This window comes from Mus pahari, chromosome 16 (assembly GCF_900095145.1).
Source record: "Mus pahari chromosome 16, PAHARI_EIJ_v1.1, whole genome shotgun sequence".
Classification (NCBI taxonomy): domain Eukaryota; kingdom Metazoa; phylum Chordata; class Mammalia; order Rodentia; family Muridae; genus Mus; species Mus pahari.
The window spans coordinates 41,970,098-41,989,863 of record NC_034605.1 but is presented as its reverse complement, the minus strand read 5'-3'; the positions used below and the strand labels follow the sequence as shown (position 1 = coordinate 41,989,863).

General features: G+C 40.7%; 1 protein-coding gene across 3 annotated transcripts in view; it reads left to right on the top strand.

Annotated features, from left to right (window-relative positions):
- The window catches only part of Slc35b3 (solute carrier family 35 member B3), a 28,665-nt gene extending 9,291 nt beyond the window's left edge, over positions 1–19,374 (top strand). For 2 of the 3 annotated variants that reach the window (XM_021215552.2, XM_029547600.1), the window contains exons 4-10: positions 6,970–7,124; positions 8,443–8,550; positions 11,502–11,599; positions 13,589–13,681; positions 14,075–14,186; positions 16,667–16,736; positions 18,584–19,374. In XM_021215552.2, the coding sequence (XP_021071211.1) occupies positions 6,970–7,124; positions 8,443–8,550; positions 11,502–11,599; positions 13,589–13,681; positions 14,075–14,186; positions 16,667–16,736; positions 18,584–18,734 (787 nt within the window). In that variant the 3' untranslated portion in view covers positions 18,735–19,374. The remainder of the gene's footprint in view (positions 1–6,969; positions 7,125–8,442; positions 8,551–11,501; positions 11,600–13,588; positions 13,682–14,074; positions 14,187–16,666; positions 16,737–18,583) is intronic. The other variant, XM_021215554.1, reaches the window with a different exon arrangement.
- Positions 19,375–19,766: the final 392 nt, after the last annotated feature.

The following is a 19,766-nucleotide window of genomic DNA, read 5'->3' as shown; positions in this document are numbered from 1 at the left end:
ACATTGTATTTTCTGTTAGAAGTGCTTTGAGGTCTGTTACACTAATGAATGATTTTTAGGATTATCTTATCTAATTGTGTAAAAAAATGATTTTGAATTATGATAGGACCGTGTTGAATCTGTAGATTAGTTTTAGTAATACACTTATTTTCTCATTAATTCTGCCAAACCAGTGTCATCTTCAGTGTCTTAATTCATTGTCTACAAGTATTGTTGGAGCAGTCTCTCAGAAGCTCCTTGGTTAAATTTAGTCCTTGGTTAGTTGTTTCATTTTGTTGTTTTCGTTTGTTTTTTCTAAACAGTTGTTAAGTGGGATTTTCTTCATTTCTTCCTTAGCATAGTTGGTTTTGGTTTATAAAATTCATATGAAGAATCATCTGGTGGAGTCTTTAAGTTCTTTAAATATAGGATCATGTTTTATATAAATAAGGATGGTTTGACTTCTCTTCTTTGTTTTGTCAGCCCTTGCAGCAGGTGACTTTATCCACTGAGCCATCTTGCTGGCCCTCTAGCTAAGATTTTGAGTACTTAGAATATAACATTGGCCATAAGTTTATCATATAGAGCCTTGATTTTATTGATGTGTCTTCTGTGCCTATCATCTTAAAGAGTTTTAATTAGGAAGGAGTATTGAATTTTGTCCATGATCTTTTCTATTTTCTACATCTATCGAAATAATCTTGTGATTTCTGTTCTTAAGGTTATTTATATGGTTGGTGTATTACATTAATTTGTGTATATTGAGCCAAGCCCTTCATCTCTGAGATAAAGCTAATATATCTGCTAAATCCATTTGAGCAGTAGTAGAGCTTAAAGTTTCCTTGTAGATTTTTAATTTTAATGACCTGTGTAGAGATGAGAACTGACAATAGAATCTCCCACTATGTTGCACTTACACCCATATGACTTTTAAATGCCTGTTCATGTCTGTATGAAGTCATGAGCCACAGTGCTTGCTGCATATTTATTCACAGTAGTTATAACTGCAGTTCAGTTGTTCCCTTTATTACAATATGCTGACCTTTTTGTTTGTTCTAATTTGATTTCAGATTATCAGCTATCAAAATACTTTGCCTTATATGTAGTTTCCATTTGTTTGGTAGGCTGACTTCTGTCTTTTGACTCTCAGTGTGGGTATCCTCCAGAGAGATGCTTCTCAGAAACATTAGTTTCTTTGTCTCTTCCTTATTGAGTTGTAGTCTCCTGCTTGAGGTCATTTGTTCCTAGAAACTGTGTACTAATCACTATAATTCTGTTGCTTAGACTTCTGTTCTTTTCCCTCCTGCCAGAGGTTTTCTGGTGTATTCCATCAGACATGATGGATTCCTTCTGAGCTCTCCTCTGTTGTCTGCTTCTCTGTGAAAGTCTTACTCCCTTATTCTCTAATGATTGAGAGTGTTTTTGCATCTTCCTCTGTGTATAATATTCCTTTAACTATCTTCTGGAATGCCAAATTGGTGGTCATGAACTGCCTTAATTTGTGCTTATCTTCAAATATTTGTATTTCTTTATCAGTTTTCAAAGATAATGCTGCCGAGTGTAGCAACTGGGTCAGCACACTTGAACTATATCATTCCATGTTTCCTGACTTGAAGTGACTGATGAGAGGCCTGATGTTATTCTGATAGTTATGTCTCTGTAGGTGTTTCCCTCTTAGAGCTTTTAACCTGGTTTCTTTGTATTCCTGTTTTCCTGGCTTTTATGTGCCATGGAAACATTGTTATCTGCTCATGTCTGCTTGGCATTGTGTGCCATGGAGACATTGTTATCCGCTCATGTCTGTTTGGCATTCTGCATGAGCTTTTGTGTTTTGATGTCCATTTCATTCTCTAGATCTGTGAAATTTCCTGCTATGGTTTTCTGGACTGCATGCCTGCCATTCTTACCTGAGTCTCTACCCACGGTTCTTAGGTTGGATTGCAGAGTTCTTGGGCTTTAAGGTCAAACCCCTTCATTGTTTTCTTTATGGGTATTGGAATGCAAGGTTTGTCTGTTGTGCCCTCCAGCCCTGAAACTCTTTCTTCCTCTTGGTCACATTTCTTGGCAATGCTTTCCGCTGTTTTTTTATTTGATTCATTGAGTTCATTTCCACGTTTCTTTTTTCAAAACCTCAATTTCATTGTTGATTTTCCCCCCTTACCCATATTTTTCATTTATATTACTGAGTTTCCTCTCTCTCTCTCTCTCTCTCTCTCTCTCTCTCTCTCTCTCTCTCTCTCTCCTGTGTGTGTGTGTTTGTGTGTGTGTGTGTGTGTGTGTGTGTGTGTGTGTGTGTGTGTGTTTTCTTTGTAGCTGTTTAACACATCTCTTGGTTTGAATATTCCTTCAGTCCTATCTGTATGTCATCTTATTGAGCAGCCTTTTCTTGAAGTCTCGGTCCCTACCTATTTCAACTCAGAAAGTGGACCAAGCAAACCATATCAAAGAGGATAGAATATACTTAAAGTCACTACAGCTCACACATCACCAAGGACATAAAACAGAAAATGGCGAAAACCAATGACAGATTTCTGTCATGTTAGGAAGGATTGTGCTAACTGTGGAAGTAGTGAATGAATGAGATAAGAAGGAAGGACAATAGAAAGAAGCAAGGGTAGATAGAGGAAAGGAAAGAGGGGGAGAGTATTATAAAACAAAGGAGAAAAAAGCAAAAAATTTCAAAACAAATAAACAAAAGATTTTCCAATAATGAGAAAGCTCAAAAGCAAAATTAGATAAATGTTAGGAAAGAGAGTTTTTAAAAAGGTTTATTTGTTTCCTGAAATAAGGGCAAAGTGTTGCTAAAAGAATTGGAAGAAAAACATAGGAAGTGTAAAGAGAAAAAGAAAATAAAAATGCTTGCTTAGTAATGAAAAAATGACTAAATAGAATTAGATGAGTGTATGAAGGAGAAAAACATGTAACTATTTTAAATACAGTAAAGTAAAAATACTACTAAGTGTTCCCAAGGAAGAAAAGCTTGGGGGACAGAAGGATGCAGCCACAGCCACCTCCCTGTGGGTCCTGCCGGTTTCCTGTTGGCAGAGGCAGGTGGCTTTATGGCCTGTTGTCTTTGCTATGGTTTGTGTGTGGTGAACAAGTGCCTACGTGCAGGCTAGATCTTGTCTTTGTAGCAGAACCCCTGTAGTCTGTGGAGTAGGCAGACCCTCACCCCCTGTGATTTCTTACCTAGAGCCTCTTGGTGTCACTGAAATTCTGCTTGGCAGGAGTCGTCTCCTGTGTGTGCTGGGAGGGTGGCACACACAGAGCTTTGAGATCTGTGCAGACAAAGCAACCTGTTTATCCTTTGCAGCCCTCTTGAGTATTGAGCACCCTCTTGGAGGAATGCAGCCATGGATGTCAAGCAGCCTGCTGGGTTCTCAGCTCCCACAGCAGGCTCGCTGACTTGTTCGCTGTTTTCAGGCAACCCCACATAGTTAAGGTTTGAACAGTGAGTTTCCTCAGAGCAGTGCCAAGCCCCTGCCCTCTGGGTGGGATTCTCCAACACTGACCTGTTTGCATGAAACTCCAATTTCATCAAAACCCACCACTGAATCAGAGGGTTTTTTCTGGCCTGTCTCCAGGATAGAGCTGCCTGCATCTTCACCAGGACTGACTTCCTTTTGGGTGAGGCTCCTGTACCACCCCAACCCCCAACAACACTCAGAGCTGTTTGGCTTGGCTCCATGCTTGTTGGTATACCCACTATGTTGAAATAGAACTTTTATACCACTGTTTCTTCATCAAGTCAGGAAGAGCTGGCAGCTAGGACTGCATTACCTGAAAGCCCAAGATTTCTATCCTTGTCACTGCTCTGTTTGTCCTTTGGGACTTTTACGTGTGTGTGTGTGTGTGTGTGTGTGTGTGTGTGTGTGTGTGTGTGCACTCTAGCCCACCCCTCTCTCCCTCCCATCCCTGTGAGCTTCCCCTACATGCCCATTTCCCACATTCTTGTCTTGGTTTAGAGATCTGTGTTCCTAAATACTGAAGAGACACATTTCTTTTTGTTAAAGCCAGAACTCTCATTTGAAAATATTTTCAATTAGTAATCATATAGATTTGAAAAAATACTTTGGTTTATCTTTAATGGCATATAAAACAAAATACAGTAATCCTGTGACCATGAAGGGAAGGTGGTTAGGAATGTGGGCATGCAATCTGGGAGGTAATGAAGCGTGTTCATCCTTTCATCGAGTCTAGGATGCATATATTCATGTGTCTGTGGGACAATTAAAAGATAATAAAGACAATACTGATATTCTATCTTTTCTATAAATGTTTAGTGCCATAAAACCATCACAGCTTTTTTATTTTTCTACATGTAATTGTTTTGAAGTATATACTTAGGTAACTATTTAATTTTACCATTTATTCAAGATTCTTACTGGAAGAATCTAACAAATTTCTTTATAGATTTTATTTCCCAAATTGTATTGCTGGTAAATTGTTACAGCAGCTGTAGTTAAGTCCTCAAGTGCGAGAATATCTGTATTGCCTTCATGCTGTAAAACTCCAGATAACACCGGGTGACAGACTAGAAAGGAAATAAATGTAATTCCCAGAACTACTAGTGAGGCGCTAAGGATGCATTAACTCTTGGAAAGACAGCTCCCGTCTGCTGGGTGTGAGAAGGAAGTGTCTCCCTGTATCTGCCAGCCTGGTGGCAAGCGCCTCCCTATAAAGCCAACCAGATGAGATATGGTGAGGGCTAGATTTACCTCAGCTTTCTAGCCTTGTGACCATAAAATCTTTGAAAGTAGAATAACTTGCATTTGACTTAAACATAGACTTTGAGGGATACATTTCTAGACTTGAAGCCAATATGGTTGTGAACTGAGGCTGTTTCTGTAGAGGCATGTTGTCTTGACATACATAGAGATGCTTTACCACAGTCTCGCTCAGCCACAGGGCTCCTTGTCTTTAGTGTACTGCGTCTGCACGTCCTTGCATGTTGCTCTTTAGCCTTTGACCCACACTCTGCTTACTTGTTTCCTCTTCCTAGGTCTGTAAGGTCATGAATGACACACTAGCAGAGAACAGGGTTTAAAATGTAGAAATCATGGGTTTGGCCACTGCCTCTCCTCAGCTCTGTCAAGGCCTGGGAGATCTCTGAACTCTGGGCCTGCCTGAGTGTTTTAGGAGGAGCATCACCGCTCCCATGTTTGAGACATGGTGCTGCCATTGCTCACCAAATAACCATTAGCCATTGCCTTTCCTCATCACCCATGAGGAAACGGGACCTGGAGCAGGGCTGACAGTTTTATAAGGTCATGTAGCAAGTTCATCTGGGGTTTAGAGCTTCTGCCTGAGCCCCTGAGCCTTAGGACAACCTGTATTCTACCTTCGTAACCTTTCCTCATAAGTTTGCTGACTGGAATTTTTGCTTTCTTAACTCTTGTTCACAGTTTATCTTTGAGGAAATGTATGGGTTTTTTTTTCTGGTTTTTATCCTTAGCCAGGAGAGTGATGTTTCCTCCTTTGCTGATAAGCAGTAAGCAATAAGCCAGACTCCAGGTCTGAGGAAGTACAGTTGTAGAAGCTGAAGGTTACCCTATGGGTGGGCCAGTTCTTTGCACTAGATTTTAAATGTTTACTCTTTCCTGCATTAGTGCTTAAATATGAAAAACATCAAAGTTCAAAGGGTAAATAATATGTTTCACTTGAATTTTTCTAATAAAATATTTTGGTGTATGTGTACCCATGTAAAGATGTGTAGAGTTTGGGTCTAGCTCACTGGGTGGAGTCTTTGCTTGCCCTGCTTAAAACTCTGGGTTCAGTTGCTGGCACCGCATAGGCCAGGCTGAGGGGCATAAACCTGTAATCCCAGGCCACAGGAAACCCGTCAGAAAAAGCTGAAGCCTCTCCTCTTACATAAGGGATCTGAGGCCACCCTGGGTTAGAGAGCCTGTCTCAAAAAAGGAGGAGGAAGTATGACTTTGTGTCTGATTTAAATGCCAATGTAAATGCCTAAATGTAGGTTACGTCACAGCATAAGCAAATTACGTGAATAATTCTTTTTTATGTCCACCACACCAGTATGCCAGATTATTATTTTAAACTATTAATAAGTATTCAGAGCGAGCATATGCCCATACCAATGGCTTAAAGTTCTAAAAGTAGCAAATTCAGACTCTTCTTCAGGAAACCCTGGGAGAGCCAACGCTAAAAAAATTAGAGGTTACAAAAACAGCATCAGAAACTTTACCTGAAGCTGATTATTGTATGTGGGAAACAGAAGAGTGATTTGAAAGATACTGGAGCAGCCTCGTGCATGGAGCTTTCCAGCCAGGAGCTTGTCCTTGAGAGGCCTCTGACTTTCCTGGTGGTCAGATTTTTCCTAATGCTGGATGGAAGAGTTAAGAAACAGCAGCAGTGGGGGCTGGTGAGATGGCTCAGTGGGTAAGAGCACCCGACTGCTCTTCCGAAAGTCCGGAGTTCAAATCCCAGCAACCACATGGTGGCTCATAACCATCNNTAANAAGANCTGACGCCCTCTTCTGGAGTGTCTNAAGACAGCTACAGTGTACTTACATATAATAAATAAATAAATCTTTAAAAAAAAAAAAAAAGAAGCAGCAGCAGTTTAAGTTATTTTACAACATTAGTGACTGGGACCTTTCACCACTGTAGAGGCCTGTATTTTTTAAATCATCTTTGTTTTTACGAATTAAATCAAGATAGTTTTTATCTATATCTAGAGCTACTATAAAAAACAAAATCTTTGATCAACATTTATCCATTTCTCAGGAAATATCTTACTATTATAACACATGGTTGAGATTCCTCATTGATGATTCAGTAAAAGTATATTATGATTTTTAGCAATATCATGTACAAGTAAGCAGTGTTACAACTTGAAATGAAGGACGTTTTAAACGTATGCGTCCAGAAACATTAACCAGAGATGGGGAAGCGCATTGTAAGCCATCATCTTTAAAGTACTCTGAAACTGGGTCCCACAATGAAGGTTTTAAAAATTGTCTCTTCCAGAATACCAGGAAAAACCTACATGATAATAGCTTTTCTAACTGTGGGTACTATGGGCTTATCAAACACTTCCTTGGGCTACCTGAATTATCCAACCCAAGTCATCTTCAAGTGCTGCAAACTGATTCCTGTTATGCTAGGAGGAGTTTTTATTCAAGGTACAGTAATAATACATTTTATACTGTTTGAAGCACACAACTGTGTTGTGGCATCTGGCATTAGGAAAAACAAATGTCCACAACGGAGTTCTTGAGCATTCTAGATATTGTAATAGTACAGTATCTGGTAAAAATAAGGGGTCATAAAAACATTGATATTTCTCTAAATACTGATTTGAGGTTCATAATTTGGATGTAAGAGAGAATAGCCAGTACTTTGTTTTATCTTATCTTGGAATATATTGCATCCCCACAGTGCTGTTTGCATAGTGAGGCATGTCTGAATGGACCCACTTCTTCCCTGACTGACTGTACCAGCTCTCTGATGATTTAGAGTCCATCTGGGTCAAGCTGGGTAGAAAGAGGTTAGAGCAGCAAGCGTTGGACCAGGTTTTTGCCTGGTCCCTGTCTTGAGGCTGTTCCCATCACTGAAGGGCTTAGGCAGCCTCTCTCAGTGTGTGCATCAAGATGCCTTCCCAGAGTCCACCTTTTACAGTGGAAATGGACCAGCCACCTCCCTGGACATTAAAGATAGTGGTTTGTTCATATGGAGCAAATACCTCAGTCTCTACTAAAACTTATGACTTGGCACATACAATTCCTTAGAATCTTTGCCAAAGGTTAGAATACATGTCATTTTATAAATAGAGGCAAAGGAAAATGAGTGAATTCTCCCCTGTCTATGGTCTTCACATTGGTATTATAAGCTGAAATGGTGTTTAAAATAGCCAAGCCCATTGCTCTCTTCCCTCAGTAGGCTTAAGCTTATGAACTGCAAAAACATATGCAGCTTTTTAATAAATAAAAGACATACTCATTTCTATCAACAGTTAAAATTGAGGGGTATTCTTTATTTTTTCAGTCTTCCCAAATTGCAGTCATGCACTGTATAAGGAAGCCTGCTCACCAGTAGACTGGAATTGTGAAAATACTCCCCTGAGATAAATTTTCCCAGTGACATCAAGTCCATCTCAGTCTGTGTGAGTGCCCTGATGATGTCACAACAGACTCTCCTCAGGTGCATTCTCAGGCCACACACTCTGAAGTAAGCGGGCGGGGCATGTGAGTGGCTTTGATTTTTGTTTTCCTATCATAATAAATAAAACAGGATCCCATTTCTGTCTTACAAGAACATGCAGTGCCTGGTTTAAACTAAAACCTCCTAGGGTTGTTGTATGCTTGATCTGAGTATTCCTTATGCTTTGGGCACTAGGCATGAAGAGCACAGCCATCCATACTCTGCTTGGTGAGGCACTGTGAGTGGGCGGCAGGCCAGGCAACTGTTTACATAATGAGGCCATCTTCTTGTCTCTCATAGGAAAGCGGTACAACCTTGCAGATGTGTCTGCTGCAGTGTGCATGAGCCTTGGCCTGATCTGGTTTACCCTCGCGGACAGCACAATTGCACCAAACTTTAATCTGACAGGTGAGGAGTGGATTTGAATCCCTAGGTTGCATTTTATTTTGAATAAGAATTTATGAAATTTCTTGAGGACTCTAAATGATGTTGTAATGTCCGTGAGTCCCACACTTAACAAGGCTCTCGGACTTTCCAAATTATAGTAAAAGTGTTACATCTCTAGAGCCATAACGTTGAGGTGCATGACTGGAGGCTCCAGTTACATCAATAGGTGTCAAAGACATGAGAGTTGATGTGTGTGTGTTGACCTGCACCTACACACAGAAGTTGTGGGGAAATCATGATGATATAAATTAGAATTATTTGTGTGTGATTTACAGTTTCCTCCAATGTGTGCTATGCTAACTTTTGTCAATTAAAATTTATATTTTTCAAAAGCCAAATAAGTATTTCAATATGCCCAGGGATAAAAATAAACACTAGAATCCTGTCTTTATTTTAGTAATCATGCAGATAAATTGTTTGTGAATATGTGGGACATTTATTGAATGGTTTTACTAAGAGCACAGTGTTGTGCCATCATTTATCTTGACTAAAATTAATATTTAAAGTTTCCACATCAGAAAAACAAAAAGAAGAAAACACATAAGAGACCAAGCAGAAAGGCAGTATTGGAACACCAGCAAGCTCAATGTATAAGCTAATTATCTCCATAATAACAAAACCGGTTCCATTAGATCCACACTTGTTCTCCCCAATCAGACCAGTTATCAGCCAGTCTTCGTAGCCTTAGTTACTGGCCTGTGCTCCGTGTTTAAATAGAACAAGAGAATGAGTTGGGCCTGGCGGGGGGCTCTAGCAGCCGCAGAGGGATTGGGGGGGGGGTCTCAGCTTCCATCAGAACCCCTCCCTGCATATACAGAGTTCTCACAGTCACACCTCTCGCCATCAAGAGTCAAGAATTTTCAGGAAATCTTTATTTTTACATCACAGACTTTTGTATCAAAAGGTTGCTTGAAAACAAACACCATCGGCTCTTCTAGTTGAAAAACAAAGTTAGAGAAGGCACAATTTGCAGTGAGTGGAATTAAATTTAGTAGAAATATAACCAAGAATTTCTGGGTGACTTGCAGGCCCTTCACTCTCCTTCTGTAGTATGGAGAGAACACTGCCTCCTACAGAGCTGGTGGGAGGAGAGGAGGAGATGGCAGAAGGTGTGGGAACCATTTTTCCTGCTGTTTGAAGCTTTACAAATCACACTCTCACCTCACCTGTGACCAGTGTGTGTCTGAGGTGATTCATAACTACGGAATCATTCTGTTTATAACTGTATCCTAGTCCTGCTTAAATTTAACCTTTATGAAAAACAGTAAAATCAACCTTTCTATGTTTTGGACTCTCCGCTGTACAGCATTCACTACTTCTTGGTGACTCAACAGTGTGTGTGCATAAGGTTGAGCATGACTAGATGGAAGATGATTCTCGGGAAACAGTGAAGTGTCGAAAGCAACACTTGGCTATAGAATGATAACATCTAGGTGTGGCAGGATGTGCTGTTCCAAGTCAATAGAGTCAGAAAAGCACTCTCCAAAAGATGAAGACAAACCTTACCCACTCTGTGTACTCACTCCCTCTCAATAGTCCATTGGCCGTGCTCTTTAGTAATTAAGAACGATGGTCTTGGTTTGAAAGAAGAGATCGTATCAACAGATATCAGAACTCTCTAGAACAAATCAGGCCCACTCTCAGGTATAGAGCACCCGGGATTAGTAACGCACGCACGCCGCCGTGGGCAGGCAGCAGAGGGGCGGGCAGGTGCACCTCGGGCACTGGGAGCCTCTCAGTCCTGAGTTCCATGGATATATTTGGGAGAAAGAGAACCAGCATACTTCATGAAAGAAATGGTGGGCATTGGAACCCCTCTGTTTTTAGAGCAGCGGTTCACAGCCTGTGGGTCATGACCCTTTGGGGATTGAAAGACTCTTCCACAGGAGTCATGTAGCAGATATCTTGCATGTCAGATATTTGCATTACAATTCATAACATCAAAATTACGCTTAGGAAGTAACAGTGAAAATAATTGTATGGTTGGGGGTCACTACAACATGAGGATCTGTATTAAAGGGTCACAGCTTTAGGAAGGTGAGAGCCACTGGCTTATACACTAAGCCCATGAGGCCCATGAAACCCAGAGATAAAACTGTGACTCCCTTCTTTTGTATGTGAAGCTCAGGGATGACCAGGTTCTCATGCACACCTGCATGCTGCTTCCTAGGAGTGAGTTCTATCACCCAAACTTGATGCTATTCAGTGTGTGATAACTTAATACTGTTCACATTATCCTCACTCAGGGATGCTTGCTCATGTGAACAGTTCCTGAGACCATTTGACTGGCAGGCTAATGAAGTCACAGTTGCATTAGATGCAGCTGAGGCATCTGTGGAATCCTGAGCTGTGACTGCACTTGTCAACAGACGCTCCCTGGAAAGTGTGGGTCAGTGATCATGAGTATGATTTATAGAGGAGACAGTGTAGAGTTCCAGGCAGGAGCCATGCCCCAGAAATGACCTTGGCAAATGCCCATGTGTTCCTTTTAAATTGAACATTTTAGAAAGACACTGTGTGTGTGTTTGTGTGTGTGTGTACATGCCTGTATGATTTTCCTATAAATATTTTGGTGTTTGTTTTTTCCCCTTCAGATTTTTTGTGCAGCTCCTAGTCCCAGTAGATCTAAGAGTTTCTCCTACACTTGTTCTTCCATTACACCATCCTTGCTAGAAGGAGAATTGTGATGCCTGTGGTCCTGATGCCAGCATTAATCAGTTTGGTGGTGTCTCTTTTTTATGTTAATAGCATCACTGTGTGCCTACCAAAGCAAGCTACAGGTCAGAGTAGGCCACAATCCAGCCAAATGGGGAGTGACAGTCTGCTTTTGTTTTTTTAACCCAGTTAAGTTTCTGGTCGACCTTGCTTCCCATCAGTGTGTTTAAGGAGGATCATTCTCTTATTCCTTGAAGGTGTGATGCTTATCTCCCTGGCGCTGTGTGCAGATGCGGTCATTGGAAACGTTCAGGAGAAAGCTATGAAACTGCACAATGCTTCCAACTCGGAGATGGTGAGGACCACGGCACTTCCCTCAAGTCTGTAAGGCACACGCACAGCTGGCTTTATGGAATAGCTACAGTGCCAAAGACTTAATGTGCATTGTAATCTACTTTATCACTGACGTGAACATAATGCTAAATACTGTGGAAGGTCAGAAGAAAGCCTGTCACTGCTAAGAGCTCATTGTATAGTTGATCAATATTTTTCTCATTAATTTCTGTAATCTTTTATCTGTTTACAAAAACCTCTGTGACATTGTTTTTCTTCTGTTTGTGTTCCTCTTTGGGTTACACTCAGTGGAGGTTTATAATTCTTATTGATGGTTTCTGGCTACGTGTCAAAGCCTTTTCCAACTCAAGATTTAAAATTTTTCATCTATGTTACTTACTAGTTTTATAATTTCCAATTTTTATTAAATAGCTCCTGCTAAAACCCAATTCTGTATATTACACATCCCACCCTTCCCACTTGTTCCCACTTGTTTTAGATGCCTTTTTTAAAAAAAAAAAATCTCACATCTTCACGCAAGGGTCTGAACTGAATTCTCTAACATTGATTTCTGCCTCGGCACACAGAAACATGAGCAGCTTCATTCATTCCCCATCATTAGGACAACTTACCTTTGTCACTTTTACTATAAGCCTCCCATAAACTAGAGATTCCACTGGGATTGTGATTGGTGGGACATTGACTTCTAAGTTAATTTAGGGACATGACATCTGTATACATAATTCTTTCAGTGTAAGACCAAGGTCTTTCCTTTTATTCAAATGTCTTTTTAAAATATTTTTATTTTATTTTTAACTGTATAATATTAGAGGGAGAGAGAGAGAGAGAGAGAGAGAGAGAGAGAGAGAGAGTGTGTGTGTGTATTAGTGCATGAGCGTAGGTACCTGCAGAGGTCAAGATCCCCTTAGAGTTGGAGTGTGAGCCAACATTGATTACTAAGAACCTGACTTTGCAATCCACATTCTTAATTCCTGAGCTATTTCTCCAGTCTTCTAAATTGTGTCTTTTAGATGTCTACTGGATTTAAAAGTATTCTAAAGATAAAACATTTTCTTGTCTTGTTTTTATATAGGAAAATGTGTTTGGGGGGAGGGGATGAGAGAGAGTGACAGAGAGACAGACAGACAGACAGACAGCAAGAGCACACTTGCTTTGCTCTTCAGATGGAACACACTACATTAAAGCAGCTATGTTTCCTGTTGCTGTCTGGGCACAGCATGGGGTATCTCAATAACAGGAACCTGAGCTTTGGTAGGCATTTTCGTGATAACTATCACTACTCTTCATGGCTTGGGCAAAGATGGCCTCAGAATTAAGACCAGGCAGGTCACCTGTAAACTCAAGGTAGCCAAGAGGTCCACAGGCTTTAAACTGAAGTCTTGGTTCCTATCCTAGGATACTGCTAGCTCTCCTTTGGGGCAGTTACAATCTCAAGTTTCAGTGTGTTCATCTGAAAGTCAAAAGTTTTACTTGTGAGAAGTCTACACATATGGGGTAGCATAGCTGACCTGTAGCAGGCATATCAGTTAGGAAGTGTTTGACACACCGCTCAGTGAGGAGGCTAAGAAACTGGAGTGAAAGTGCCTGGGGAAATTACAGTGATGATTCTCATATCTTTTACACCCTCTGATGTTCAGGGTATTTTTTCATATCTTATGAGTAGCTTTAAGGATTTTGTGGTATTTATGCATTTGGAATGATAAAATCTGCTTCAAATTTTGCAATTAATTCAGAAATAAGTAAAAGTATATGGAAGAGTTCATATGCCATGGATTTTTGTTACATAATGCTATATATGCATCTAGATATTGGTTCATGGGCCACTAGAATCAGCCATTATTTCTAGAAACTTAAGCCATAGGGCAATGACGATAATGTTGCTTTAGAAACATTTGTTTGAGGCATGGATTGAATAATTATCCTGTGTGTTCAGACCCCTCTGTTTCCCGTTCCAGTGTGGTAGTCATTTCCCTGCTTGTGCCTCCCCCAGGTTTTGTATTCCTACTCAATTGGTTTTGTGTACATTTTGTTGGGACTGTCATGCACTAGTGGACTGGGCCCTGCAGTGGCATTTTGTTCAAAGGTAAGCACTCTTTGCATTTTAAAAAATAAACATCTTACATTTAATAATTTTCTCTGTCCTGTTTTTTTGCATAGTTCAAAAATGACTACTATTGATATAAATTGGTAACGTTGAACACAACATTACAGATCCTCAGAAATGATTGATATTTAATTTTTTTATTCATTCTCTACCCTGTAAGTTAATTTTTAAGAAGTTCATAATGTACCAATCAAGGGTTTTTCATTTCATCAATATTTTCCCATTAAATAAAAACTAAATATTGTTTGCTTGACTGCATTGTGCAATGACTTATTGCCGCTCAAGAGGCTGACTAAAATCTGTGGCTTGATTTTGTGTGATAGCTCAGGGTTTGCACTGTACTTTTCTAAGAGGCCATTTTACTCCTTGCAGAACCCTGTTCGGACTTATGGCTATGCCTTCCTGTTTTCCCTCACTGGATACTTTGGAATCTCCTTTGTTCTGGCCCTCATTAAAATCTTTGGTGCTCTTCTGGCTGTAACAGGTAGGAGACTTGGTTAGACTGTGAAGTAAATATTTACATTGTTTACATTGATGTAAAAGTTATCATTGTTTCCAATGTTGTTTTGTGAATGTGAGAATGGGATCTCGTCCCTAAAAATAGTACTTGTCTCCAGCTTAAACTCCAGTAGCTTGTGTGGAGTTATAAAGGAAATGGGTTTTGGTCTTAACTTCCTGTTTTGAAGATTTCATGTTTTCCCCCTTTCTGCGGTACTAGGGAAATACCCTGGACACGCATTCTGCTGCTCAGCTGCATCCCTGGCCCTGAAGGCTTCTTTTTTTTTTTTTATGTCATGTATATACATTTTCATGAAATACATTAGAAAAAAATTTCTGTAAAACTATAATGGAATGAAACCCCTTCAGGGAAATACTACCTTCATAGACTTTTCATTGATCACTGAAATTCCAGCCTTCCTTACACTTAAAGTATGGTGGGTGCATTTTACATTTTTCAAGCCTTTGACTTGGATTTTTCCTGACACCACCCCCAGATCTGTGTCTTTTTTCAGCAGTGATGAGTATGTTCATGTCCGCACTGTAGAGGGCTGAAGGCTGTCTTTGATGTGTTTGGAGAAATGGGGGGGCCGAGCGAGGGGAGCCGGTGACTTCTGCATCATTTTCCAGAGCTGAAAATGCATACCAGCTCCATGATAGAGGCGGAAAGGTTTTACTGTCAAATAAAAGGCAGCGGAAGGAATAGTAACAGCTAACATGGAGCCCTTCCCGTGTACTAGACACCATTTTGAGTGAGTCCCTACCAGCAGGCACTGTAAACTCAGATACCGTGAGTGTGGAGAGGTTAAGTGGCTCATGTGACAACCTGCTAGAGTCAGGACTCCAGGCACAGCCCTGGCTCCCCAGCTGCCTTCACCATGGTTGGTCCTCAGTACCCTCCCTACCATCAGGGCTTCCTGCGGGGCGGCTGCATAGAGGCTGAGAATTGACAAGACATGTGGTCCTCTGTGCTGCTCTCCTGGAAATAACACATCTACCCACATTTTCCTCTGCCACAGCCTGTCACACAACCACACCTATGTTTGGAAAGACAGGAACACATGCCCAGCTCAAGTAGGTGCCCTAAAACCAGCCATTGACACTCAGGACCTGACATGTGTTCCCAGAACAAGGTCTTGAGTCACTCACGCTTAAATGTCAAGTGGCAGGAGCGGGAATCTGAGACAAGGTCTGGGACAGAGAGCAGCAGTGTGAGGGTAAAGCGCCAACATGGAGAACTCTGTGGCTCCTCTTCTGCTTACACTGAGTTGGACATTCTCAGGCCTTACAGCAGAGGTTGATGGGGAATACCCAGAGTGGGCAGAAGTTAATACATATGTGTAAAGATGAGGACTGTCATAATTACTGCCCCAGCCACAGAGGTCACCATGCCTAAATACTTAAGCCATTGTGGGGTTCATGCCTGTGGGTTGGAGGCTGGAGCAGGATGAGCAAGACCTGGCTCAATAGCAAACAGTACCCAATACTGATGAACCTTACACTGTGTTAAAAGGATAACTGTAGACATACAATTTTTGCAACCTACTTTTAATAAGAGTTCAACCTCTTCTCTAGCCCACCACCCAGCAGAAGTAGTAGAAGAGAAAAGTTATTAGGAGATGGGGGAACTGGACCTGCTCAGCAACAGTTCTTTGGGGGTGAGCTGAGTCTTCTTGGGCAGCCGTTCAGTGCTGTAAGAAACACCAAATGTGACTGAGCAGCTGCAGAGCGGCTTTTCAGCAAGCCAGCCCTGGTCTGAACCGGCTCTACAGCCCAGTCCTTTCAGTGAGCAGACACCAGGCAGCTGTAGTTCAATCCTGAGGAAACCACCAGGCTCGCCAACCTGCCTGAGGCGTGGCTGCAGCAGCAGCAAGCTGCCACAGGAACCGCCTCACGAGCAGTTCTTGGGCAAGCTTCTCTCAATGGTAGCTTTATCACAATTTGAGCTATGTAAGGCAAACCAATACATGTGTGTCGTTAGAAAACCCAGCTCAGTGTTCACCTCCCACTGTCTGTGAGGTCATAGTTCTACTCCCCCATCAAGGGTCCTTTCACCTGCATCTGCTTCAGGAAAACAGTCTTTCACATGTTTGCTTTAGCAAGACATCCTTTCACCTGTGCACCCCAGCAAACTATCATTTGACGTAACTAACTTTCCAAAGAAACTAGAAGTTTCCACTTCAGATAACCCTTGCTCTGCCCAATACTTTCTTACACTGAAAGCCTCTCATTATGGTTCTAGCGTGCTGTGACAGCCGATGAACACTTATGGCAGTTGTACTTGGACATTTGATTTGATCAGTGCCAGGGCTCCAGACCTTTGCCTCTGTATGAATTTGGTTGGTTGGTTGTGGTGTTTCTGGGATCTTAGTGATTCTGACAGATACAGAGCTATAAATATTTGTAGACAAATGAGTTCCAAATATTACTGTGACAGTAAGATGCATCTAACTCTTTTCCCTGCAGTGACAACAGGAAGGAAAGCAATGACCATTGTCCTGTCCTTTCTGTTCTTTGCTAAGCCATTCACATTTCAGTAAGTACTTTATATATAAAGGTTTCAAAGTTAGATACTGGATTTCATATTTCACCTTAAACAGCAGTGTTTTTCTAACTTTTACTTGTAAAATTTATGTTAACATGTGTTAGCCTGTTGTCCTCCACAAAGAATTCTTTTCATCCCAGTCTCTTATCTATTAAGAACCTTTTCTTATTTTAGGAATCTTTGGATGTCAGTTTATATACTTAAGTTACCTAGCTAAGCCCAGTGGAAATGCGGTCTCGTTAGCATGGGACTGCATGAAAGGGGAGTGTATGACGGACACAGATTAACTGACTGGGAGAAGGGTACACACCAGTGTGACCAACTTAGTGTGCTGTGCGCACCAGTGTGACCTGAGTGGGAGCAAGATATATGTTCCAGTGTGACCAAGTGTTCGTGGAGTGAGTATCAGTGTGCCGATGAGAGTGAAGTGTGCAGTGCAGAATGAGGGCATGTTTCTTGGGATAGCACAAGTGTTACGTGTGTGCTGAGTAAACGATTTTTCTTTCTCACTTGTGTATATGTAAAGTATATGTTTAAAATTCATGTGTGTAAAAATTTCATTTATGGCTTCCTTCCACAGCAATAAGCGATAGAAAGATATTCTGTAAATTGTATCCTAATGATTTAGTTGTGGGTTTTTGTGAAAGTGTTCAGCAGACTTTTTACTATTATATGTTTAAAAGTAATTTATGTGAATATTATAGGTCAATAATTACAAACCTAGTTTATAAATATGTAATTTTAAATAAAATTGTAAAATAAATATCCATCAGTATTACAATGTATTACAAGTTGTGTGTTGTTTATAAATAACCTTTTTTTATATACTATAATATTTTAGTAATTAAATTACAGTGAGCCTTTGCTTCCTGCAGACAGTGTCCTTTTTTTGTCATCTATGTTCCACTTTTCTGGGACAACTAATTGGAGTACTGGGTTGAATATACAGTGTAGCCTTTGATAGACAGGAAGCTGGTATTTTACATATAGTCTTAAGTCTTTTGGTAAGTGTTAGACTTTGAATATGCCAATAACCCCAAAGTTTAAATCACTCATTTTGCATCACCTTTCTCTGTATGTAATCAAGCTAATCTTTAAGGCTTCTACACATGTAGACAGTGAAGTTTGATCAAATCCACCTCCCACTCCCCCTCTTGAAACTGCTCCTGGCCCCCCCCGACAGTTCTGCCCCAACTGAATGTATTCTGTCTTTCATTAACTGCTGAGTCTACTTGGTGCTGCCGGCCGTGAGTGAATGTAGGGCAAGCGCAGCATATGTGACCGACCTGGGGCTGTATCCCTGAAGAAAATTGATACTCCCTCCCTTGGCATCCATCAACTGCCAGTACCTTCGCTAGGGTGAAGCTTCTTGCTGCTTATATTTTATGTCAACTGGACATAGTCAGGAGTCTGCTTATAAGAGGGAACCTGAATTAAGAAAGCCTCCATCAGATTGTCCTGTAGGCAAGCCTATGGGCAGGTGCTCCTGGGTCTATGAGAAAGCGCCCTATGCAGGCCAGAAAGGTAAAACAGGTAGGCAGTGTCCCTCCATGGTCTCTGCTTCGGTCCTACTATAGCCTCCCTCTGTAGAGAGGGACTTGAGATGGGTAAGCCAGACAGAGCCATTCTTCCTTGACTTGGTTTTGGTTTTGGTTGTTAGCCAACAGTGGGAAACAAACTGAACCAAGCTTCATGAACCCCTCCCTTTTCCATCCAACACACTATTCTAATACTATTATTTTAGACCTCTAATAGCAAGTTTTTATGTGATTAAAGTTATTATGGACTAACCACTCTATGCCTTAATTGTTAATATCCACTTTTTTATTCTTTTTTAGGTATGTATGGTCTGGCTTGTTAGTTGTGCTTGGCATATTTCTCAATGTTTACAGCAAAAATATGGATAAAATAAGATTGCCCTCTGTGTACAACATGATAAAGAAAGCCACGGACATGAAAAAGTCAAGGACATTGGCACAGACTGTGTAGGAACTGTGTTCTCTTATTTAAAATAAAACTCTATGAGAACTACCATTAATCAATTCACTTTCCAAAGGCTTGTGATAAAAACCAAAGGATCTGAAGGCTGCTGTCAGATGAGCAGATTGTACACTCGGTGGTTCCTTGGCATCTGCCTCTACAGAATACACACTTTTGATCAACTCCAAATGATCAAGAGCCCACACCTAGGACATGTTGCAATAAAGTCAGTATGAAGGAAAGTGCTTCCTAGCAATGTTCTGAACATTTCACTGGAAATGGACCGTGTTGTAAGACTGATTGGAAATCCTTCCAGCCTGCAGCGCGGTACTGTGAGTGGCACTATTTGTCTCCGTTCCATTTTGGTGGTGTTATTTAAATTCTTCTCTGTTATAAGAGTGAGCTGGTGATTTGAAGTTTAGAGAAAATACCATCCATTTATAAATAAAATTCTCCTGTGATTTTTTTTTAATGGTGTTTTAATAAAATTTGTTATGGAGGAGAATGGAGATGGGATGAAGGGCTAATGTATACTTTAAAACTTGGGTTTTTAAAGTTTTGAGAAAATAACATTCACTTAAATAAAATTATCCTGTGATTTTTTAAAAAAAAAACAATGTGTTAATAAAATTTGTTATTGAAGAAAATCTAGATGGGAAGAAGACTTAACATACACTTTAAAACTTGGGTTTTCACTCATAATGTAAAAATATTCTGAAAGCATCCTCATCTTTCCACAGGATGAAGTGCTTCAAGGAAATGTGCTGGGGTTTTAGAATACCATGGTGGTCGGCTTTACTTTGGGTTTTTTAATTGAAGGACTGAAGTTGTTAACATCTTAAGTTATATGAAATTACCCTAATTCTTTGTATAAGTAGGAAATTTGATTTGAAGGTTGAGATGAAGTTAAGAAACACAGGTACATTTCTCAGACCTGATCAGCACTGCTTCTCAGACGTTGACGAAATCTCACAGTCCAGCCGGGCGTGGTGGCGCACGCACGCCTTTAATCCCAGCACTCGGGAGGCAGAGGGAGGCGGA